We start from the raw sequence: 24253 nt of genomic DNA on the forward strand, positions 1-24253 counted from the left end.
GGTTAAAGCAACAAAAGCCCTACTTGCAGTTCTGCCGCTCAGGGACTTGATTCTGTCTCAAAGGCGACATGAAGTTGGTCTGTTTCCTCCCAGCCTAACGGAAGTACTTCCCCGGCACAGCAGCAGAGGGAATAAATTAAGCAACGCTCTTTCAGAACTCATGCAAACAGTTCTGCTCTCATCCTCTCTTTAATAACCTGGAATTCTTTTCAAAAAATTCATACACACAAACATCAACCGGCAAAAACCAAACACCCAACTAAACAAACATCAACCGACCTGATGTAGAGAACCCTGAAGCAGCAACACAGAAAGTGAAAAATAAGAGCCTAACATCTTGGATTAGGTTGCATGAACTATACAACATGCTAGGAAAACCTATTCAGCATTGGTACCCATTACTACAATACTTCTCTACTCAGCAGAATGTAGGCCCCACATAAGGGATGCCTTAGGAATATACTTTTTTTTTTTTTTCTTTGCGGTACGTGGGCCTCTCACTGTTGTGGCCTCTCCCGTTGTGGAGCACAGGCTCCGGACGCGCAGGCTCAGCGGCCATGGCTCACGGGCCCAGCCGCTCCGTGGCATGTGGGATCTTCCTGGACCGGGGCACGAACCCGTGTCCCCTGCGTCGGCAGGCAGACTCTCAACCACTGCGCCACCAGGGAAGCCCCAGAAATATAATTTTTTTAGAGAGAGGTGTAATGTGCGTGAAAGCTCACATTAGCTAATACACCTGTTTCCTTCTCAAAGTGGTGACTCTTCTAATAATCACCTTAATGGTAATTAAGGGTCATGTGCAAAATGAGCTACCCTATACAGGCTTCCGAAACAAGTGGTGATTCTGGGTAGTGCGTGGGGGTGGGTTAAGAACTATCCCTCTGTGTGAAAATGACCTCCTGGAGGATGCTTAGTCCAGGATGCCTAGAGATTCCTGCCATGAAAATCAGGCAACTTTATTCCACTTTTGGTCACAAAATGCCCCTCTAATGCCAATCAACCATCTTCAAAACTGAGTGCAGCTGGAAACAAGACAGGCTGCATAAAAGAGAGTGAAGGCACTGGGATAAATGTTTGAAAATAACTCAAAAGTAACATCCTATTGATGGTAGTTTAGACGCAACGTCAAATTTGAACCAATCATACGGAAAGGTCTGAGTGCCAAGGACAAAACCGAACCGAACCTGAAAACGCCCAAACAGAAAGCCTAGTACAATATTAAACACAGGCCAATGTACTGAGCAGTTATGACGTGAGGCCTGCAGTTGCTATAGAACGTCCGTGGGAATCGGGGCCAAAGCAAGATAATCACACATAGAATTATTCTGAAAGAGTCCGCTGTCCTCAAGACCGGGCGTGTTAGGATCCAGAATTCTGAATAACTACATAGGTTTAGAATAGACAGGAGACCCTCTAAAATCGGATTGAGTTGCAAATATTTGTTTTACCGAATTTTACCCTCTTTTGCCAGAGATCATTGGCTTTTACTGACTACCCATCCCATCTCATGCTGTCATGTCTTTCTTTTCCCCCACATAACGCAGGTGTAAATTGTGTATAATATTTTCCAGCTAACTCACTGAGAAAGAAGCATCAGAAGGTTTAAAACAGCCCTTCCTATTAGACACAGGTTTTACAAAATCAAGAGCCCCTTACTGTGCTCTTTTCTCATCTTCATCTTCTCCCACACCTACTATACACTACCTACATGCTTCACTCAGTCCCCACCCCACACCAGGCACTGTACGAGGCGATTTACAGCCAATATTTTATAAATAACTTATTCCTCAGAAGTCTACCTCACAGGCAATAACACGTACAGTTGAAGAAATGGTGTTCAAAGAAATAAACAAACTTCGAGTTACCACAAAGTTCAAAACATACGTGTGTGTCTGTTGTACACAGGACACATGTACACACACACACTTCCCATGAGGGGTCAGGCTATCAGTCGCTCGTTCGTGTCAACTGGATGGATTGAACAGTTCCATCAGGTAGGGGCCGGTTGTGTCTTCAGGACCTGGCACCAAACAGTGTGACACTGAGGGGGACAGTAAGGACCAGCGGCTGCATGACCACTGCCTCAGTTATGCCAACAGGAAGCTGCAAACTGCGTGCCCTTGGATTTAACAGAGAACCCTCAGAAAAGCTGACCGAGTAAAACTTAGGCTAATCTTGCCCTCAACTCCCTATAGGGAGAAGAAAGAGGAAGGAAGACTAAAACTGAAGAGAAAGGGGAAAGGGCCTATTGGGGAGGTGCACTGCTGAAAGGAAACCCCTCAGACTCCCACCATCGCACGACCTTGGGGTGCCCCAGAACCCTCTCACTTCACTTTTTTTTTTTTTTTTTTGCAGTACGCAGGCCTCTCACTGCTGTGGCCTCTCCCGTTGCGGAGCACAGGCTCCGGACGCGCAGGCTCAGCGGCCATGGCTCACTGGCCCAGCCGCTCCGCGGCATGTAGGATCTTCCCGGACCGGAGCACGAACCGGCGTCCCCTGCATCGGCAGGCGGACTCTCAACCACTGCGCCACCAGGGAAGCCCTCGCTTCATTTTTGTTATACAAACGGCACAGGATCCTCTGCTCACGAGGCCTCCTGGGCGTCTGCTCCGAAAGAGACAACGCGCACGCACACCAAGCGGACACCGACGACCCCAGGCCAGCTGGACGTTTCTAAACGACTTGGGCAGTCCTCCCTTTAACGACATTCAATGCTTTCTCTCCTTGTGGTGCCCAGAACATGGCCTGTTCATCTCTATGTTCTCAGCACTAAACACAAGGCCTTTGCACACAGTAGGCGGCGATGAACATTTACTGCCATGTAACAGGTCCTTTGGTAAACACGTGACTAGTTTTCTGGGCCACGTCTTTCATCTTTTCTATTCGAGGTTAAATTCCACTTTAAATGGAACCTGGGGCTTTCAAGGTTACCCTAAGGTCCAAATATCCCCGTTACAAAAGAGGGAGGCATGAAGCCCCAGGGGAGCGCCAGCCTGAGGGCCACTCCTGGGAGGGAGTGCTCTACGCAGCAGCCCCCCACCCTCTCCATAACTTCCATCCTTTTCTCTAAGTTCACCACCTCTCCTGTGTAAAAGTTTGGCTCCGACTCTACACTTGGCCTGCCGTGCCAACATTTTAAGTCTAAGCCCCAGAATCTGGGGGTTTAGCATTAATTGAAAGAGCTTATCTATATATAGCCTCACTCTGAACTTTAGCATCTTCCAAGCTTCAATCATATTCTCTTCGAACTTTTTTTCTTTTGGAGAGCACAATCTCTCTTTTTATGTTTGGCTCCAGCCTTTCTCTCTTTCCATTCTTGTGACTCCGCGCTCTCAGGTCTTTCAAGTTAACCTCCAGGACCTTTCCAGATGGGCGCACCTTCCAGGACCTTTGTGATTCGTGCTGCTCTGCCTCTGGAAGGCGGCCATCTTCTTGATGGAACTTCAATAACATTTCCTCACATGAGGCACTGTGGCCTATATAGGAGCGAAAAAGTTCTCTGTGAAAAGTGGTGAATTACCTGTTCCTTAACACTTGGTATCTGGCACCTGCGTCTGGAATGTTCAGCATTTGGGGGCCATTTTTTGACCATTACCTTGTCGGAAGCCTTGCTTCTTACACCCCTCCCCCTCCCCACGATCAGGTCTCTCTTCATGTCTGTGATGTGGTCTCCATTAAAGTAAAGGGAGTTTGGGGGGCATTTTTTTTTTTTTTTTTTCACCTGAAACTGAAAAGAAGGCAACAAGACCTGGCTGGCAAGAGACCAAGAAACAGCACAGAGGATGCCGAAGACGATTTTGAAGACAGGTCTCCATCCACATGTAGGTTGGGAACTTGTCCTACAAACGTCTAACACACCCCAAAACGTTTTAGAACGATCAGATTCTGGGTCACTTCAAGAGGGTGATGGGTGGATATTCTTTCACTCTCTTCGATTCTCTTCTCTAATTCCAATTTATGATCCTCTAATAGAAAGGGGAAAACTATATTCCTTTATTCTTCCAACCAATCACTGCCCGAAGTATATTTCTCCAGTTGGGTTTCTCTAATCTGAATTAATGGCAGGACGTGGATACTATATCGGGGACAGTGTTCTCAGTCATTTACATACAGAGTGAAAAAATATTGATCCTAATATCAATTTCTGTGGCTTTTAAATTGCCATGCCGATTCTCCTGGACCCATTAGTTTTTACCATTATAACCTGCCCCTGTTCAGCCAAGTAACTCCTTTTTCCATTAATAGCAAACCTGCTTTTTTGCTTGCTACCTATGTGTTTGTCTGTGTGACTCAGTGAAGAGGGAGCTTGTGAAATCCACATGACCATAATCCATCATTCCACACAGGCCTTTTTTCCCCTTGTTCCTTTTTCCATCACACATACTTAGGTCCAAAGGGAGGGAGAGCTGTTCCAATAAGAGGTCTGGGCTAGCCAATATCAGATAGGAAAACATGAGCATGGACTGTTTCAGGACCAGTGAAATTGGACAAGGAATAAAAATCTCATGCCTAAATCTTGGTAGCATTTGGGGCCATAGGTCCAAGGTGAAAATTCAGTCTTTTAAGAATCTACAAACACAAGATTAAAAAAAAGGGAGCTAATTGCGCTAACCGCATGGCACATTTTACCATGGTTGGAATTATTAAAGATAATGGGTTATCTATGAAGCTAATGGCTCATAAGGTATGTAATGATTTTATTTATATTTTTAATGTTAGCACTTCTGAACACTTCTAAAATATAACATAACTATAGTTGACTGTAAATTTTAATTAGAAGCCAAGATTGAAGAAGGAAGAAAGTCACCCTTTCAACCTGATGGCCCGACAATCTGGTGTCCTTGGAGCGAAAGTGAGAAGAGAGTCGTGCTAAGGCCACTCCCGGGCAATGCATACGTACTGCAGAGTAACTAGCGGCATTACCCCAGAGGGAGCGCTTCCCTTTCTGGCTAGGAAACGGGACTTCTCACTTCCAAAGACATTTCATAATGACCCACAGTATGGTGACGCAGAACGGTACAACTGCGTAACAGATGGTGGAGCATCTCTAATGTGGAGAAATCTCATTGGGTGCAAATAAAAAGGCAAGTAAGACCTCCAGGCAGGCAAACCATCAATGCGTCCATGGGACATGTGAGCTGTGATATCACCTAGACTTGGCTTTTTCAGTCAACCTCTAATATGTGTTGGAGGGATTCAAACAGACAGAAGGCATGAAACCCTGGATTTACTGTTCATGGCAAGTTTCTACCCCAAAAGCCCATTCTCCTTTTGTCCAGAGCCTGTTTTTTTCTTTATTCTTTTGCCACTTTAATTCCAGAAATGCAAATCTACTGGGGACAAGAGGATTGGGGACCAGCTGACGTCCCAGACAGAGGAGAAGAAAACAAAATGGCTAGAAGCAACCTTAGGTTAATTTCATTTCTTCTTTGATACCGGCTTGCTCTGTGTGTCCTCTGGATCGCTCTCCGGCCCTTTCTTCTTCTTTTTTCCCTCCAGAGATGTAAGGACCAAAATGTGCCCAGGACAGATACCACCTGCTAGGGTAGATGCCGCCCTTTAACAGAAATTCAGGCTGAGCCAGACAAGCACAGCCCAATCTCTCAGCACAGAGCATGGGGTGTTTAAAGGGATTCCTTCTCACTATAACTTAATCAAGGCTCACTTGACATTTCTCTCTCATTCACCTCAATCAGTTCCATGGGTGTGGCCTGCGTAAACCAAAATAATTTAAAACTCCATTTCAAAAACTTGAATTGTTAATTTAAAAAATATAACCCTATGCCATAACTGACGAACCCACCTCTCCCAAGGATGTGACAAGGATCCCTGCTTGCATGAGTATAAAGCCTCTGACTGCATTTTAGGTTTATCCTGCGAGATCTCGGTCAGCCAACAATGAAAGGATAAAAGGATGTCACAGTACGTTACACAGCGGTTTCTGTTAACATAAAATTAATTCAGGGGCTTCCCCGGTGGTGCAGTGGTTGGGAGTCCGCCTGCCGGTGCGGAGGACATGGGTTGAAGCCCTGGTCCGGGAAGAACCCACATGCCACGGAGCAACTAAGCCCGTGTGCCACCAACTGCCGAGCCTGTGTTCTGGAGCCCGCGAGCCACAACTACTGAAGCCCGCACGCTTGGAGCCCGTGTTCCACAATAAGCGAAGCCACTGCGATGAGAAGCCCTCGCGACACACTGAAGAGTGGCCCCCGCTCGCCGCAACTAGAGAAAGCCCGCATGCAGCAATGAAGACCCAATGCAGTCAAAAATAAATAAATAAAATAAATAAAAATTAAAAAAAAATTAATTCAGGGTGAAAGCATCCTTCCTGTGGGCCCCTGAGGCAGCACAAACATAACTGGGGCTGTCCCAGACAATCTAGGGCAGCCACCCTAGTTTGCAAGAAAGTTAGGGCAGAAATCCTATCCCCGGCTTGTGTGCGTTAAAAATGTAAAATTGGTTCCTCTTCCTGCGTTCCGAACTCTTTCTCAATTACTGATTTCAAGAGGACAGCGCTTAAATAAACTGGCTCCAAGTACATTTCTACTATTCAAGGGAAGAAAGCAAAGGCAAGAAACACAAAAATGAGATTCTCTCCACACCCACCCCAGCCCCCCACCCGCCCCCAATATTCTTCCTTGAATAAAAAAGGTCGAAGGTGCTCTTTACAAGCCTTTCACATTATGAAGAATCATCAAGGTTGTAAGATGATCAGCTGTCCTTGGACTCTAGCAGCAGCATCCACCTTTGTCCTTTCACTGAACATGTACAACAGTTCAGAGGTAGGTATTATCAATACTGCAAAGACACAGAGATCGAGGCTGGTTCTCCAGACTCATCTGTGATAATAAACACCAGTTATCGGTCCCCCGACTCCAGGGCCTGCTCTCATGCTGCCAGAGCCCAGAGGGCTGTTCCTGTCAGATTCTGAAATAAGGACAATTAACTTTGGTGCTTTTTGCCCTTCTTTTCCTCCTCTTCGCCTCCCCTGTTCGTCCCCTGGCCGTCGCATCTCATCCTCCAGGACAACTTTGCCGTCATGCTGAACTGGGAATAGAGGAGGCTGAGCTCAGCTTTCTGTGAATGAATTCCTAAAGACTGGAGTGAGGGCACCGAGAAGGAAAGAAGCGACTCACATTCTGTCATCACCTAAGATCGGTGGAGGGAGGAGGGAAGGATGAAATCACCCGAAGGCAAACCGCTGTCTAGGGCTGTCCCTGGCGTCACCCCAGCTGCAGGCTGCCCAACCAGGAGCTGAAAGGGCAAAAGTTGCTCTTTTGAAACTTAAAGGTAATCACCCTTCCCCGAGGAGCTGTGAATGTGATTTTTGTTCCACCCACTCTGGACTCGAGGCGCTGGAAGGGCTGCAGCTGCACGGCGGTTAGGCCACAGCCCCCAAGCACATTTCAAGAAAGAAGGAAGTTCTGTTCTTCAGGCCTGTGGCACGGACGCTAGTCGACACAAGCCACTTCCCCTTCCTAGTTCTCTTTTGGCTGAGAAGTCACCCAAGGGAGACAGTAAAAATGGGGTGGGCACGGCACTGGTTAGGGTGGAGGGTCTGCTTCTACCTCCCATCTCAAATGTCAAATGACTATGCTGGTCCCAGCACAGGATCCGCAGAGCTCCTTCCGGTAAAATCAGAATAATAATACCTAAGTGTTCCAACTCAGAAAACTGTAACTAGCATTCATGAAAGGGTAGGTTTTTTCAGGGTGCTGGGATCCTGAGGTATAATTTTGATTAAAATGGATACCTCAAGGGTGATGATCCAAGGTACACAATTTATCTACTGCCTAGGGGTTTTGAGTTTGGTGTCACTGGACCCCATCCCCGTCCCCGCCACCCCTTCCACTGTACCTCGTTCACCACCTCCAGCCCCCCAACCCTTCCTTCTCCAGAAGACCCGAGCTACCCTCCGTCTTTACCAGCGTCAGTGAACATTCTGACACACTGAATACCCTTCCTGATCTTCAGCCACATTTCTCTTGCGCATCTCCAGCCCGACATTCCCTGCTCACTCGCTGACGGACAGAGAACCACAACCGCCAGGGCCCGCTGACAATCGACACAACCTGGGGGTAACTGCAGCCTCCTGTTCAATAATCCCCTCGTTCTCCCCCGTACTGGATTTTCCAAAACAGTCATTTTACACCGTTTCTCTTACGTCTTTGATTTCACCCAGACTTCTCAGAAACATACTGCCTCCTGAGAAGTCCAAGGGCATCTGTGACCGAGTGTCTACCTCCCTCATTAGACCGAGACTCACTCTGGTGATACTTCCTGCTAAAGGCCCCACTGTCTCGAATGAAGCATCTTTCCATCCGTTGACATGTGCTCCTCCTCAGCCACTCCTTTCGTCCCTTCGAGGATCCTGAGCTTCACCTTCCTTGCACTATCTTTTTTTGCTCCATCTTCTTACCTTTGTCTCAAAAAAAAAAGCGCTGCATCTAAGATCTCTTTCCTTTCATGCCGTGACTTCCCAGAGAGGACAGTATCCACGCATAGCCCCACACAGAAACCTACGCGATCCCTCTCCCGACCTTCCCCATCCTTCTGAAATGCTCCCAGGTCCTCCAGTCATCAAATCTGATGGCTTTTCTTGGCCTGCAGCCTGCTTGACTCTTCTGAGGCACCTCAGACTCAGAGCGATCAAAACTGAACTGACCACCCCTCTCCCTGTCCACTCCCACCTGCTGACTGCTTCCCCAGTCCTCCCAGTTAGGCCCAAAGCTCCCAGTTGTCACTGCCCCAATGGAGTTATTAAGTCCCCTTCCTCTCACCATGGTCACGTCTGTGTCACCTGGTTCCTCCCTCTCCGTTGCCATGACAGCATCCTGTCCAGGCTCCACAGATTCCCTGACATGTGACACCAGGCTCCTGGCCACCTTCCCTGTTGCTGAAATACCTTCACAGACCCTCTGCTGTCTAAGAAATAGAACTCGAATATTTTAGCCTGAGAAGTAAGTCTTCTAGGAACCGGCCCCAGTCTTCATTTCTAAGCCTGCTAATCTTCCCCACTTCCTTCATTTCCTATATTTCACTTTTCCTCTGAACTCTGGGAGAACTCAGAGCTCCCAGGGCCCGCCCTGCATGTTCTCACCTCCACGCCAGAAACAGGCCAGCGTGTCTACTTGTCTTTACTTACTGAAATCGGATTATTTTTTTTGTTCAAGACTTGGAAAAGATGCCATTTTTTTCCTATCTCCATAGTTGCAAGTTATTCATTCCTCCCCTGAACCTCCAGAGTTCAAATATGCTCATCTCTTTCTTGCTTACTCTTATCCCATGTTCTTTTATATTATAGTTACCTGTGTATATATTTACCTCATTATCCCTATTAGATTTCAAGTTCCTGGGGGCAGTGATAACAACTGTAGTAACCACCACCACCGCAGCGAGCTCCGACCACAGTCCAGGTCTGTGCAAAGCACGTGTTCTCACGATCTCAGCAACCCTATGAGGACTGTCTCCATTTTCAGGGGAGATTGAGTAATGTGCCCAAGGCCAACATGTAGCAAGTGGTACAGCTAGAAATTGAATCAAGGCCTGCTGACTTCAAAAGCCATGCTCTTAACTAGTATATATTCCTATCTAGACTTGACCAATAACCACTAACTAAAACACGCTTTCCCTAGGTCCTCGGAGGTGGATGGTTTACCGAGCCAGGCTCCCCAGAGCTGCTTGATCAACACATACATTTATGTGAGAGAAGAAACAGATAGCTCAGACTCTAACTCTTTAAGGATACTTTCGAAAACAGAACAAAGTTTTTATGCCTCAAGGTTAAACAGAACATCAAATGCAAAGTGACAGGAAAAACCTAATTCACCTGGATTAGGTAACGGCCTGATTTTGCCTCTTTCCTTGGAACTGCTGATGTCAGTAAGGCAACGAGTCAAGGCCATCCTAAAAGGCTTAGATAATTTAAACCATGTTCAGAGAGAGTCTCCAAATTTCTAATTTCTGAGGCTCTGACATCAGCCCTGGGAAAACAGGATAATTTTACTCTGTTGATAGTCAGAACCAATGTAAACGTGGGGTCGTATCTTATCTATGAACAGGCAAATAATGTATGGCACACATAGGTCTCGGTGTAAAGAAAAGTGGTGGGGTTTGATCTCTACACGTAAGCATCTAAGGGCTGTAATCCTCCGAGAGGAATGTCATTATACAGCTCAAATCCCATGACAACAAACACCGTTACAACAGAGATGTCTGTATAACAAAAACCCTTTCAAGCTTTGGCTGACAGCCCACGTACTTCAAGCAATATTTGATGTGAGACTTGGAGTTCACAGTAATGGGAATTGACCTATATTTCCAAAGGTAAGATTTGAATGATTCCATCTGTAACTTCCATCCCACGATACCATGAGTTGCAGTGATGTACAATCTTGAGCCAGGGGTATAAAAACTAAGGACAAAGACAGAAGCAAAATCAACCCTGTTCTTGAAGGGTGAAATTCCTTCCTTTCACTTGGGGAACCCTTAGGGAAAGGAGAAGGCCTCTGACCCAACCCTGAAATAAAGCAGACCAGGGCAGGTTTTGGCCTCATCTCCCTGAGAGGCGAGATGGAGTAGCCCATGAAGACAGATGAACTGGGCTCAAATTTCTACTCTGCCGCTTACTAGCTGGGTGAACTAAGCTATCTCTCTTAACTTTTTGTGATCCTCAGTTTTCTCATCTGCAAAACGATACTAATACCATCTACTTTTAGAATTCCAGCAAGAATTAAATGAGATAACTACGCAATGCTCCTAACGTAGAGCCTGGTGCGCAGCATGGGCTCCAAAAAAGTAAATTCCCTCCCAAGGCCTCCCTTTCCCTCCAAGACTCTGAGCTGATGCAGACTGTTTAAATGAAGTTAGATATAAGACCTAGTGAATGGAGTTAAAATACAGAGTCACAAATACGGCCTGGTAAAGATACTGATCAGAGGGAACACCGGGGAAAAGAGAGCAAATGGTAGAAGAACTAGGCCAGGCATAAGCATTTACTTGACTTAGAGAAAGGTCTTTTTGGCTAAAGTAGGACACGTGTAACCAAAAGCTAAAATGCACGTAACAAGGCATCGTAACAATAAATGAGCTTTGATCATTATGTCGGAGGTCATTTTGAAAAATGCTGAATAAACTGAAATCTGCAGGCACGTTTTCCGAGTCAAGGATGAACTGTGGTTACTGCTCTCAAGCCCTGGTTTACTGCCTCCGGCCTAGTGTTCTGTGGGTGCCATTCTAGATGGTGGGAAGGCCCTTCTTTGCTAACTCCTGAGCTTCAGCCCATTCATTATCCTGCCTTTGGATACGGTGAAAGTATTAAAACCAATTCTAGTCTTCTCCATCTGGGAACCACGTAGGTAAAGAGTTAAGGAATATGATCAATGAAGAGTCCCAGCATTGCCCTAATTTGTGATGTTTTTAATCCTCTTGATTTTTAAATATCTAAGTTTCCATTTTTTAAATTATGGGACAATCAAGTATGTGATGACAAAATTCTTAAAAATATTCTTTTGAAAACACTCTTGGTGCTACATGATAGGTTTTCAGATAGAAAAGGAGAGTCCTATAAACACAGGCATGTCTGTTCACCTTTACAAAATAGATATGATCTAGGGGTTTTAAAATTTCTTAAAAGGTTCTAAAAAGTCCTATCAGACCTCAGTAACTACAGGGAACAAGAAATGGACCAACGTTTCTCAGAGTCAGAGAACATCAGAGCTTTAACAATGACTTAGTCCTAGCCCTTCACCTTGACAGTAAAGAAGAGGCTCAGAGAGTAGTACGCGCTGATCTTCACACGCTCAACTAAAGTGTGTGTACAAGCCGAACAATGAGCTTGCAGGAGCTCTTGGTGAGAGGCAACAGAGAAATAAAATAACAGGCCAGACAGAAATACCAAGGGGCAGAGAAACAGCAACTGTGAGACCCACAAAGAGATGGAGGAGCCCTGGGTACGAAATCCAAGAGATCAAGACCGGAGAAAGAACAAAATTACTAAAGCGAGGTTAAAACATGGACAGAGACCAAATGGTAGCAGCAGAGGAGATCTCTTAACTGAAGTCTACAAAGGGCTTACAAAGGGTGACTCCAATACCCAGAAGCTTCAACCTGGACAGAGGTTTCCGGCCTCTCTTTTAATAACTGTACCCACCCCTGCAGAATCATTCTCCTCTTAAAATGGAGGCAGTCACAGCCCCCAGATTGTACGCGTGAATCTTACCACTGCTAAGGGCGTAAACCAGAGGCATCTTTGAAGGTGTGCTAACTATTTCAGGCCACTAGGGTGCTACTTCCCGCCCCCAAAGGCACACTTCACTTAATGATCTCCATTTAGACCCCAAGAATTAATGTCCCTCCTAAAAGTGTACCCTTTATTCCTTACACCAGTGATTATCACTGTTTATAAGGTACTTCAAGATCCCCACAGCCTATGGAAAAGTGAAATGCAGCTGTAATTACACGGGCAGTAACAGAAAGGTAGGGGTAGAAAGAGCTCGGTTCCTCAGAGAGGCAAGCCACTGCCTAGAAAGTGACCTCAGGGAGGAATCACGCGCCCGGACGGAGGCGCGGCCGCGCCGCCCCCCGCTCCGCTTCTACCTCCCCGCATCCCAGGCCATCTGGTCCACCTGTCCGGGAAGCAGGCGGGCGGGGGGTCGCGGGGAGGGGCCGGCTGGCCGCGGGGCACAGGGGTAGCGGGCGGCTCTCCCTCGCCCTCCTCCCTCCCGCGATTCCCGGGACGCCCAGGCGCCCTGCGCGCCCCTGACCGCGCGCGCGCGCCCCCACTATCTGTACCTTTACTCTGGGGAGGGTTCTGACTCCGGTCCCGGAGGACGTTGATCTGGTAGACAGCTCCGTAAGGCTCAAAAAGTTCTTTCAGCTCCTTTTCCGACCAGGACCGGGGGATCTGTCCGACAAACATCTTAATGGCATCTGGGTCTGGTTGGTCTGAGTGATCCAAAGCGCCGTTCATCTTGTTGGCTGTGCCGTTACTGTCAAAAAGGGAAGCGGGAGCCAGAGTTAGGGCTGCAGGGTGAGGGACAGGAAGACAGAAAATCGGGGGTGGGGGCGGGGAGGCGGAAGAGGAGCACGGGGCAAAGTGCCTAATGAGTCGTGGAAACGTGATGAACTAAAACAAAGCACAGGCACCATTAGGTTGCTCCTCAGCGGCAGCGGCGAGAGCTCTCACTGCAGGCTGCTGTTCAGTATCGCCGCCCGACCCCGGGCGGCGCCCTGCCGGCTGTCACCCGGGGCGTGGACATCTTGAAACCCGGCTCGGGAGGCAGCTGCAAGTTAAGAGCAGGTCTCGCTTGGCTAGGCTGCCATCAAAGCATCCACAGCGTTATCAGCCCCCACACTGGCTCTCGCGTGGAAAGAAAGGCGGGGCTGGATTTCTGCTGGCTTTCCCACCCTTCCACCCCTTTGGGGAGGTTTTTGGAAGAGAGGAGAGAGGTGGTAATAATAAAGTCACATGAAAAGAAAATGAAACACTCGGCAGTCCGTCAGATGACTAATGCAAGAGGCCGGTGATGAATTTGCAGAGCGCGCGAGGCATCCATGTGTGCATCAAATTAGTATGTTGTTGCTGCTCAGAAGGGAAAGTGCTCCAGCAATGCGGCTGGGTGCAGCCGATTGGCCGCCCGCGCTGGAGAAAAGGGCCCGGGCGGGGAGGGGGCTCCCATTTAAAAAGCACGTTGTTTATGGGACCCGGGCACAAAGGGTTTAATTCAGAGAGGCAAAGGCGATCTCAGAATTGCCTGCTTTGTGCCCGGAGGAAAAAAGGAAAAAAGCAGTCCCAGAAAGTTGAGTTCCCGCTAAAGGACACTGAATATTTCAAATCTTTCACACTCCGTAAATTGCTCTCTGTATATCTGACATCCAGATGTTGCACTTGAGTTCTAAACAACCATACGTTTGGGAGAGAAAAGAGGAAAGTCTGCCTTTTCTTCTCCTAGCTTCAGTAAATATTTGGGGCCGATACAAAGGGCAAGACCATAAGCTTTTACATATCAATCCTCCTTAATGCTGTTTCCCAAAACCCTTATTTGAAAGGGACAATGCTTGTTTAGAACGTGCAATTCCAGTCACCACCATGTAAAAGGATGATGAAAGTGTTTATGTTTTACTTGGATTCCGCCCCCACCCCATCTGAGCTGCAGTATATAGTAAAGCAAAACCACACACCCTCTGTCTCCCCCGCATACCCCCTCCCCATGCACCCTAAACCCACCTACTCTGCCCAGCGAAAGGCTGAATGCCCTAAGCAGCATCCATCAGCAGTACTGTGCTCTGGACTCCCAGCCTGTGAAAATACGGTAAAATGCACTTAAACTCGGCAGACGTAGAACCTACAGAGCCTTGTCCACGACTGTCCCTCAATCCCCAGCCTCCAGCCCAGAAGGCAGAAAGAAAGGGCCACACGGACTAAAACTTCACTGCAGATGGTCACTTCACTGTAGCCTCAGGGTAACAGTAAGAAGGTTTTCAAAGATCTTAAGTAGGCTTCCTTATTTCAATCAAAACCCATCAGAGCACCTTAAATTTGCTGTGAAACTAGGCTAGTCCTGAGCCCTCGGTGGTGGTGGTGGGGGGGGGGGGAAGACACTGATGGCTAACAAACAAACAAACAATAAAACCTATGGAAAGGAGAAATCCTGAATTCAATTTAATCCCGAGAGGAAAATGATGGCAAATACTCTTCACTAGGTCCTGGCTTCAATTTCTCCTTCTTATCCCCCTATCCACCACTGTTTTTTAATCCTTGAGATAAGCAATCAGACTAGCGCTTCCAGAGCTTTCTCTAATCAACCTTATTGTCATAAAAAATGTTCTACAGTGCTGAGCACAAAATCTTCCCCCAACAACTTAGGTGTAATGCAATGCCTGCTTAGATTAGAGCGCGAGCATCTAATCTCGGTCCTGTGCACCTCTACTGCTTTTCAAATCGCCCTCTGGGAATTCAGTAAACACTTTAACCCGTGGAGCCCCCGGGTCGGGCAGGGCGGAGGTGGCAAAGGCCCACGCAGAACAGAATGTAGCCTTCACAGCTCGCTGACAGTGTGGCAAGACTTATTTCTGGGACAGGAAAGGCTTGTGGTTACCGCTGTTGACAAGCAGCTAGAACGAAAAGAGGAAGGCGTTGCCACAGGTCCCAGCTAACAGAGAACGGAAGTTCAAGAAATGGGGCTCCTGCATCTCGTCTGCACAAAGCGCGGTTAAGACAACTGAGGGGTCGGGCAGCAGCACACTGGTCCGGATATCTAGAGCAAGCATTCATGGGTCTCCAAACGAGGGGCCGTTTTTACTTTCTCAAAAAAATACACCCTCACCCAGGTGCATAAAGGAAGGGACGCTGCAAAGAGGGTTTACGCCCTTTGGTCTTTATGTTGGTATGTGTTTAGAATCCCCATCCCCCTGCCAGCCATCCTTCACAGGTGCCTTTAGATCTCTTGTACCCTGAGGCAGAGGCGTGTTGGGGCTCAGGGTCTGAATCCTGGCACTACCGCTTCCTAACTGTGCTGCCCTGGGCCTCAGACTCTTCATCTGTAAAATGGTAACAAACTCCACCTCATATAGTCATGTGCTTAGTGCAGGATGTGGCCCCGGGTAAGTGTCTAATAAGTGTTAGCTGTTTCCGCTGTTCATCTTTTCTGTGCACTTGTGATGCGCTAGAAATGAATGAACATCACAAGTCTACTTTTCAATCCAAATTTTTTTCACAGTATGGACTCAAACACAATTCATATCCTAAGTAATAATAATAATAACAGGCATCTTTCAGCGAGCACTTATATGCCAGATACCATGCTAGGTGCTTTAAATACATTATTTCTAATCCTTATAACGTCTCTATGAGAAAGTATTATTTTCCAGATGCAAACGTCTAAGAAATAAATTCCTTTTCTAAGATCAGGCTTATACACTGTAGAAGGAGAATTCGAACCTGGGCCCAGTGGGCTCCAGAGCACGGAACATTTCTAAACCATCAGGTGGCCACGTATTGTATCAGGTCTGCTTTGGGCTGAGAGTGATCAGCTTATGGTAAATCTATGAGAAGTCAAGGCCAAGAGCAAGACCTACTGGTTCCCTGGAATCACACTGCCAAGTAACAGGCGGCACTATTAGGAACACATATACGCATCTCTCCTCTTTCTGTGTTGGAATTAGGGTGCAAAGGACTGAACTTAAGAGTCCATGAAGGCTACCTTACAACCCACATTTTCTCCATAATCGTATAACGTGTCTCCATCTCCACTGACTGCCTCCCTCTCTATTCCCACCGGATCACATCGATGAGCACCTCTCATCCGTATCTGCATCCTTTCCCAACTACCTGCCCATTTTGCAAACAAATGTTCCGAAGATTTGCATCAAATGCTAAGAGCATGCAGCCCCTTCCCTTAAGTAAATCCAACTATGTCTAGCTGTTACACAAATTCAAAATAACACATCTGGGACTTCCCTGGTGGTCCAATGGTTAAGATTCCACGCTCCCAATGCAGGGGGCCCGGGTTTGATCCCTGGTCAAGGAACTAGATCATCCCACATGCTGCAACTAAAAGAGCCTGCATGGCACAACAGAGACCCGGGGCAGCCAAATCAACAACAGCAGCAGCACATCTTCCAGATCAAAGCATCAGTGGTCCTACCCCACTGATGACCCCTGTGCTGCTGAATCCCACGCTCTGGACGCTGACGGTATCGCAGCAGCCTGGGTGACTCTGTTCTCATGTGTGAGAGCTCCTCCTCCTTTGGACTCCCAACTTTCTTCCCAGCTGATACTCATTTCTACCAGAGACTTACTGACTTCTTTTGTCCTCATGGGGCTCCAAGTGCTGACACTTCTAAGGAAGCCAGAAATCATGTGTCTAACAGTTAAACCTTTTGGAGGTACTTGCCAGAGGCCACAGCAAACCAATTCGATCTACACAGGGGCGTAATTATGGGAACAGATACCCTAACTCTCAGTAAGATCTTCTATTTACTGGAATCTGATCTCGGGCTTAGAAAATTAGACTAGTTCCCTTCCCCACACTCCCTAGCCATCCTCAGCCTCCAGGACAGTGCAGGAATTAGGTTCAAATTCAAATATTTATTGAGAGCCTACTCTCTGCCAGAAAACTTTGCCAGGTACAGGACACACAGCATCACAACAGCTCCAAGAAGATGGAATTATTATCCCTGTTTTGGAAATGAAGCAATCGAGAGTCATAGAGGTAAAGTGACTTCTTCAATGTCACACCCCTAAGAAGAGGTGTCTGCAGAATCCGGACACAGTATGAAATAACGGCCAATGGTTACTGTTTAATATCCCATGAACTGGGTTTCTCTAGGGTGATGTTTCCCTCGGACTCAGTGGCCACTGGCAGGCCCGAGACACAAGCCATACCTCTCTGCTGGCACCTCACCTACAAACTACAATACCATCCTGGACGCCAATTCCGCTTTTGCTCTTGGCCAAGTGCCAACTATCAGGCTCCTCCAGGACAGATGCCATATGGAATTGGACCACGAGTTAGAGAGCACTAAGCCAGCGGGCACTGGTGGTATTAGTCTCAGAGCCAAGACGAAAACATAATGATGTTGGGGGAGAAAAATGATGGTGCTTACTCTTTGCTTCCAGCACTGGCACTGACCTACTTCCCTACTCTATTTTCGAGTAAAGAGAACTAGACCAACAGAGGATATGCAAAATGTTCTGAGGTTCCTCTAAGCAGGAAAATATTACAGAAATTACAATAATTGATTCAATGTATTCTTATTATTGTTATTATTTCCAGGACACAAGCTTTTATGAGGTCCAGTGAATGCAGGTTTCTTTTTGGAGAATGCAAACAAAAGAATTGATATTTCTATTCTTTTATCTTGCTCTCATTGGACAGCAACCTTCTGCATTACATCTCCATCTCCCTTATCTATACAAAAGGAAGAATAACAAACTTACAAAATGGGTATGAGAAATACCAAGTGGCTCTAAGTAATTTTATAAAAGTTGAAAAAAAGGACATAAAATGCCACCTTCAGAAGGTATACAAACCTGAAAACATCACAAAAAGATGCCTTGTCTTGGAAAAATTTTGAATAAAAGCTAATCTCCTTGGTAGTTACAAATAATCTTATTACTCCTATAGTTTTCAACCCATCTTACTTTGGTCCTTGGAATGTCCTGCGTCAGTACTGCCAACCGTGTGCAATGACTGGAATGTTCTATAACCCGCGCAATCCAACCAGGGAGCCACAAGTTATATGTGACTACTACACACTCGAAGTGAAGTTAGGGCAACTGAGAAACGGAATTTTAAGTTTTACTTTACTTGAATTAATTTAAACTTAAATAGCTCTAAATGCAAATATAAGTAGTTGTTTGTTTGTTTGTTTTAAAGACAAATAGGAGTTGAGATTCACCAAAACATTTCCTCAGATAGTTGTGTTGGGAAAATAGAAATGAAGGGCCAGGAAAATGACACCAGTGCTCGAGTCACCCGAGAGCTAGTCAGTGGGCAGTGGGCTGGCTGGCCTGGGTTCTCGTCTTGGTTCAGCATTCAATTAACTGTGGGATCCCAGGCTAATCATGTAATCACTCTGTACCTCAGTTTCCTCACTTGTAAAACAGAGACAACAGTTCCCACCTGGTGGTTAGTTTCTCTAATTCTGCGAGTGGCTGAGTGGCTGGTCGCTCAGGGCTTCTGCCAGAGAGAATCCTCTCTCTCTCAGTTCGCGCCAATTCTTCCTAGTATCTCAACTGCAGTCAGCAGACAGGCCACTCTTTCAAAGGGCCCGGGGACCATTTTTTAATATCCCTTGTACTTAAGTAATAGCCCATGAAGAAACAGGTTTTGTGTGGCGATCGCAGGAAACTCTCCAAGGCTGAGCTGCCTGAGGCACAAGCAGGAAGAACCTGGCGATGGGCCTGGTGGCGGGCAACGGGATGGTGTGAAATTCAGTAACGTTAACAGCCTTCTACGCTGTCCCTGTTGTTGTTGCTTACTATTTAAGAACAGAATTCTCTCCTCGACGGATTGGCAACGTGGTGCGAGGGGTACAGCATCAGCTCTTTGTCACTCCACTGCTCGCTGGGGATCAGAGAGGGGCCCCGCTCCAGAGCTGCAACCTTCCACTCTAAACCTAACCCTCTCCATTTAAGAAGAGGCATTGGCTGTCATCCGACCTCGAGCTCCGGGAACTGCAGCTCCCTTTGAAAACACAGCACTTCGGGGTCACCATGAAGAACACCTCTATCTCCTGTGCCTGCCTTTCAACACGGCACCTCTGCACTGCGCCGATACAGGTGCATCTCCATCGGCGGGATCCTGGTGTTAGATTCTGGGAGACCTAACGAAAGCCTCCGGATATCAGTTTACTCAGCAATCAGAGGATGAAACCAAGGCCATTCCTGTATTTACCTGGAAGGTATGGATATAATTTCTCACGTGCAGCCAAAGTTTTGTGAGTCATGTCTCCACCAGTAGAGGTTATAGAATGGTAACAGGACGGGGCCCTCAAACTTGGAGGTGAGACTTCTGCAGATCAGCTGGTGAATTCACAGAAGATTAAATAGATCTAATAATACCCTAAGTCGCTGAAGGAGGCAAAGCCTTTCTCCAAATGGTCAAATTGTCAATAAATTAGTTTGTGCTCCTCTGAAGAAAAGTTCAAGCTTCCCGTAAGTACGCACACATGTAACATCTTCATCCCTGGGCTTTGACAAAACTTGAAATGAAATAAAGTTTATTAAGAACGGATAGCACATCGATTTCATTCGCAGATGACTAGGGAAGCACGCATTTGTGATGGGCCTTCCACTGGATGGCTGGAGTTAACGCAGGATTGCATTTGGATGCAGGTCTAAAAGTTATCCATTCGATTACCGGGGTAAAATGTAACCCTGATTCGTAGGAAATCATTCCTTCAGAAAAGGCCTCACAACACGGGTGTCTGGACTCACCAAGGGGAAACATTAGCTTATCTCAACCTGACTGCGAGTAAAAAGCAAAAAGCTAGAAAAAACCCCCAAAGTAATAAATATGGAGGCATCCAGGGGGTACCTGAAGGCTGAACACACACAGCCCTCGCTGGGAAGGCAGTGAGGCATCAGCTCCGGACAGCCCCCGCCCAGGGAACTCATTTCCTTCTGTGATTTATCAGAAATCGTTCCGTGGACTGCAGAGCAGAAGGTATTTGTATGGGAGAGTTCTTTAGATGAACTTTTAGAAATGGCAACAGGGAAATAATCATCACGCAGAAGATTTATATCAGCCTTCACCTTTTACAAGTGCTGCTGGAGCACACGTTAATTAATCCTCCCACTCCAAGGGCCGCGGTCAGCGCTTCTGCCCCCACTGCACAGATGAGCCAGCGGTGGCCGGAGTGGGGGGTGCACTCGCTCGGGGCGCACACCCCTTCTAGGTGCCCCCAGGCTGCTTCCCCTGCCCACCGCTAAATGCTGCAGAATTCACCTGTTTGCTTGCACAAGCACTTGCAACTGGCCCTTCTGGATGATGGAGAAGACAGTGGCTTGGCCTCCGTTAAGTAACTGAACCCGTGAATCATTATGAAATGAAGACGGGTGTGAGGGACAACTCAATACTGGCCCAAACTTCCCAAACCGAACACTAATTTTTACCTAAAATGTCTCTCCCCTATTGACGTTCCAGCAGCGAGTGATGAAAACGAGGGATGTATATTGAGAGTGACGACACAGCTCCTGGTACCCTGCACCTGGGCTTTAGCAACTGTGCTTTTCAAGGCAGATAACTCCTGCTTCTACCGCTGCCTACAATATTTTGCCTCGAGTTACTTATGCAAGAAAAAGAAAGCAATCAGGGTGGATTCACAACACTCTCCATCCACTGAAGAAATACTGGTAGTGAAAGTGGGTGGTTCACCTTTGTGGGATTTCAACCCCTACTCCTGCCCCTGCCCCGCCCCCAAAGGTTATTTGCACACAAAGCCCTTTTCTTACTCAGGTATTGAGGACCTGTCTTTTGTCAGGCACGGTGCTGTTTTTTTTAATAAACATTTTAAAATTTAATTTATTATTATTTTTTTTGGGGGGGGAGCTGCGTTGGGTCTTCATTGCTACGCGTGGCTTTCTCTAGCTGCGGCGAGCAGGGGCTACTCTTCATTGCGGTGCACGGGCTTCTCATCGCAGTGGCTTCTCTTGTTGCGGAGCACGGGCTCTAGGCACGTGGGTTTCAGTAGTTGCAGCACGTGGGCTCAGTAGTTGTGGCTCATGGGCTCTAGAGCGCAGGCTCGGTAGTTGTGACACACGGGCTTAGTTGCTCCAGGGCATGTGGGATCTTCCCGGACCAGGGCTCGAACCCGTGTCCCCTGAATTGGCAGGTGGATTCTTAACCACTGTGCCGCCAGGGAAGTCCCATGGTGCCGGGTTTGAAGGAGAGAGAGTTGAAACATATGTAATTTATGCCCTTAAGCCACTAGTAGCCACTGATCAGAGTCAGCCATACGTACAATATGGAATCAAACCACAGAACACTAAGGCCCAGAAGAGAGCAGTATACACGGGCCCGCCGTCAGCCAGCCAGAAGGGATACACCTGGCCATGGGGACTGGCGTTCAGCATCGTGAACCATGCTACATCCTCGTGGTCCAATTTGCCCGTGGCCACAGGATGATAAGCTATCCCTGAGTCGGCAGTGAGACTGAACGGAAACCACTGCAGCAAGGGAGCTGGGCCTGGAGAGAAAGTGGCCACAGGTGTCTCCCATCCCGTGGAGCATACATTAGAGACAGGGGACCTGAGCCACCTGGAGAAGAGTGCCACGTGGACCCATGGCTGGATGGCCGTCACCCGCACTGCTGACCCTTGAGCTCGGGGGACAGCCCAGGGTCCCACCTCTGCTCCCAAGGCCATCAACTGGAAGCCCATTCCGTCCATGAAGCCCTCCCAGGTCCTCTTTTCACCCTGGCCTCTGGACTATCTCCTCTGCTGTCACCCCCCTCCAGCATTCCTGTCACTCACTATCATTCTCCTTGGTCTCGTCTGATCAACCCTCCCATCTGACCCTCTCCAGCGACAGCTGGCAGAAGGCTCCGGCACCACCTGGATCTCAGCACCTTTACAAATAACCTCTTCCCGTCTCCCTTTCCTCCAGCTGGGTTTCACGTTCAACTTCCCTGTTTTTCTTACTGCCTCAAACTGCCCCCTGCTCCACCCTGGATCCAAGACCAGGAGTAATGTCTTACACAGAACACGCACATGACAGAGTGATTGCTGGCCCGCACCCCACCCCTCCTCTGACTGTTGAACCTACGGAAACTGTCATTAACTGAGCCCCCAATTCGGCACATGGTGAGACTGTGAAATTCCTGAGGACAGGGATGTCTTAATCATTCCCTCAATGCGCATTTCGGAGGTGACCCCACCATTCAGGCATTATTCAAGGTGCTGGGGATAAAACACTGAATCAAATCAGGTAAAACTGCCTTTATGGAGCTGCTGTTCTAGAGCAAGGCATTAAAACGAGCAAACTAAGTAAATCTTCTAAGAGATTGGAAAGAGATCATTTCAATGGAGAAAAAATAAAGCAGGAAAGGGACATGGGAAGGGTTGGATGCCAGGGCACAATTCTAAATAAGGCATTCAGAGAAGGCCAGCACGGTGCCTTGAATTCAGTCTCAGTATAACCTCAATGCATATTTTCTGAATGAAGAGATTTAATTCAGCGAGAAGTCTTAAAAGTTGTCAACGTTCAATCACACACTACACAATCCGTCACTACGATCATAAAGAACCACGTTATCCCACCTGGAACTGTTGTATTGAATCTGGGGGTCAATACACCTATAACCAACGAGTTACTGAGTCAGGCCTGTTTTCCCTGAAACGCCCACTGGGTCCACTTGTCCTGGTGCAGGCACTGTCCTAACTCTGACTACTCTGATGATAACATCGTTGCAAAACCGTTCAGGGGGCTCTCCTACTTTGGACCAAAGGACCAAGGTTTCACTGACCTTTGTGCTGCCCTCGGATTCACAACTCTCTCTGTCCTCCCGTTAAATATTGATCATCTGTCCATTCATTATTCATTTCATCATTTATCAATGGCAAAATTTAGTCTCAGGCTGCTCTTTCCTCAACCTGCCCCTGGCCTACCTTCCTCAGTCATAAATGATGCGTAATCAAGGAATACAACTTAAGCTGAATGCCAGTCTCAGGGATGCAGCCAGCAGTAGAAGGGTGGAAGATAAATGCAGAGGAGATCAGTAATGCTGCTGTTTCCTTCCACTCACCTGGAAAATCAAAAGCTGACAGTTAGTAAGAACTAACTATGTCATATTAATGACCATAGTTTAGATCAGAAAACAGAATCCATTTGTGAACACAGATGTGTATTTCTGTGCACTTGCCATTTATGAGGTTCAGATGTACTTCTTTTTTTCTGATAATGCCTTCAACTCGTGATTGTGAAATGCCAAGAACAGCATACCAAAAAAAAAAAAATTAGGACTTCCCTGGTGATCCAGTGGTTAAGACTCCGTGCTTGCAATGCATGCTGCGCGGTGTGGCCACAAAGAAAAAACATAATAATAAAAGTTTTTGTTTCTGTTCTTTTTTAAAAAAAGGACACCAGAGCAGTCAAAACGTATTTCACAAAGTTTCTGGCCTGATGTTTATGCCCCTTAAGCCCTCTGGGGGAGCTTCCCAATCCTTTACTCAAAGATTTCTTGTTTTACGTTGGTAGGTCGCTGGGGCTGACTTACATTCTCCAGGAGTTCCCAAGGACAGCCGCCCAGCAGAATCATTAATTTGTGTAACGACTATCATGTCTCATCTACGGGGTCACATTATGCTGAACAAATTCTGTTTAAGAACGCAAGGAAGTATATAATGTATTGTCAGGAAGAATTCTTTCCAAATAAGAACGAAGAGAATCACTGCCCTTAAGGATCAGCTTTCAACTCTACTACAAACTTACCTAATCAGACTGACACCCCTACCTGGGGGGGGCTCCAGGTAGCTGAGATTTTACTTTCTCATTCTAACACGGCTGTGAGCATCAAAACTCAAAATCTGTGGACCATCTAATTTGCCGTCGTCACAGGCAGCAACCGATTTTGCTGAGATGCTTCGACTTTGTGGGGGGGTATTAATTTTTATTAAGTATTCTGCTCGATTTTTTTTTTTTTTTTTTTTTTTTGCGGTACGCGGGCCTCTCACTGTTGTGGCCTCTCCCGTTGCGGAGCACAGGCTCCGGGTGCGCAGGCTCAGCGGCCATGGCTCACGGGCCCAGCC

The 24253-nt window shown here is 47.2% G+C and overlaps 1 protein-coding gene across 10 annotated transcripts in view; it reads right to left on the reverse strand.

The window, feature by feature from the left end:
• CELF2 (CUGBP Elav-like family member 2) overlaps positions 1–24253 on the reverse strand; it is a 397933-nt gene that overhangs the window by 156357 nt on the left and 217323 nt on the right. For 4 of the 10 annotated variants that reach the window (XM_032621812.1, XM_032621814.1, XM_032621815.1 and 1 more), the window contains one exon: positions 12793–12989. In XM_032621812.1, the coding sequence (XP_032477703.1) occupies positions 12793–12970 (178 nt within the window). In that variant the 5' untranslated portion in view covers positions 12971–12989. Of the gene's footprint in view, positions 1–12792; positions 12991–13146; positions 13571–24253 lie in introns of those variants that run through there. The other 6 variants (XM_032621822.1, XM_032621819.1, XM_032621816.1 and 3 more) reach the window with 4 other exon arrangements.

This window comes from Phocoena sinus, chromosome 2, assembly GCF_008692025.1.
Source record: "Phocoena sinus isolate mPhoSin1 chromosome 2, mPhoSin1.pri, whole genome shotgun sequence".
Lineage (NCBI taxonomy): Eukaryota > Metazoa > Chordata > Mammalia > Artiodactyla > Phocoenidae > Phocoena > Phocoena sinus.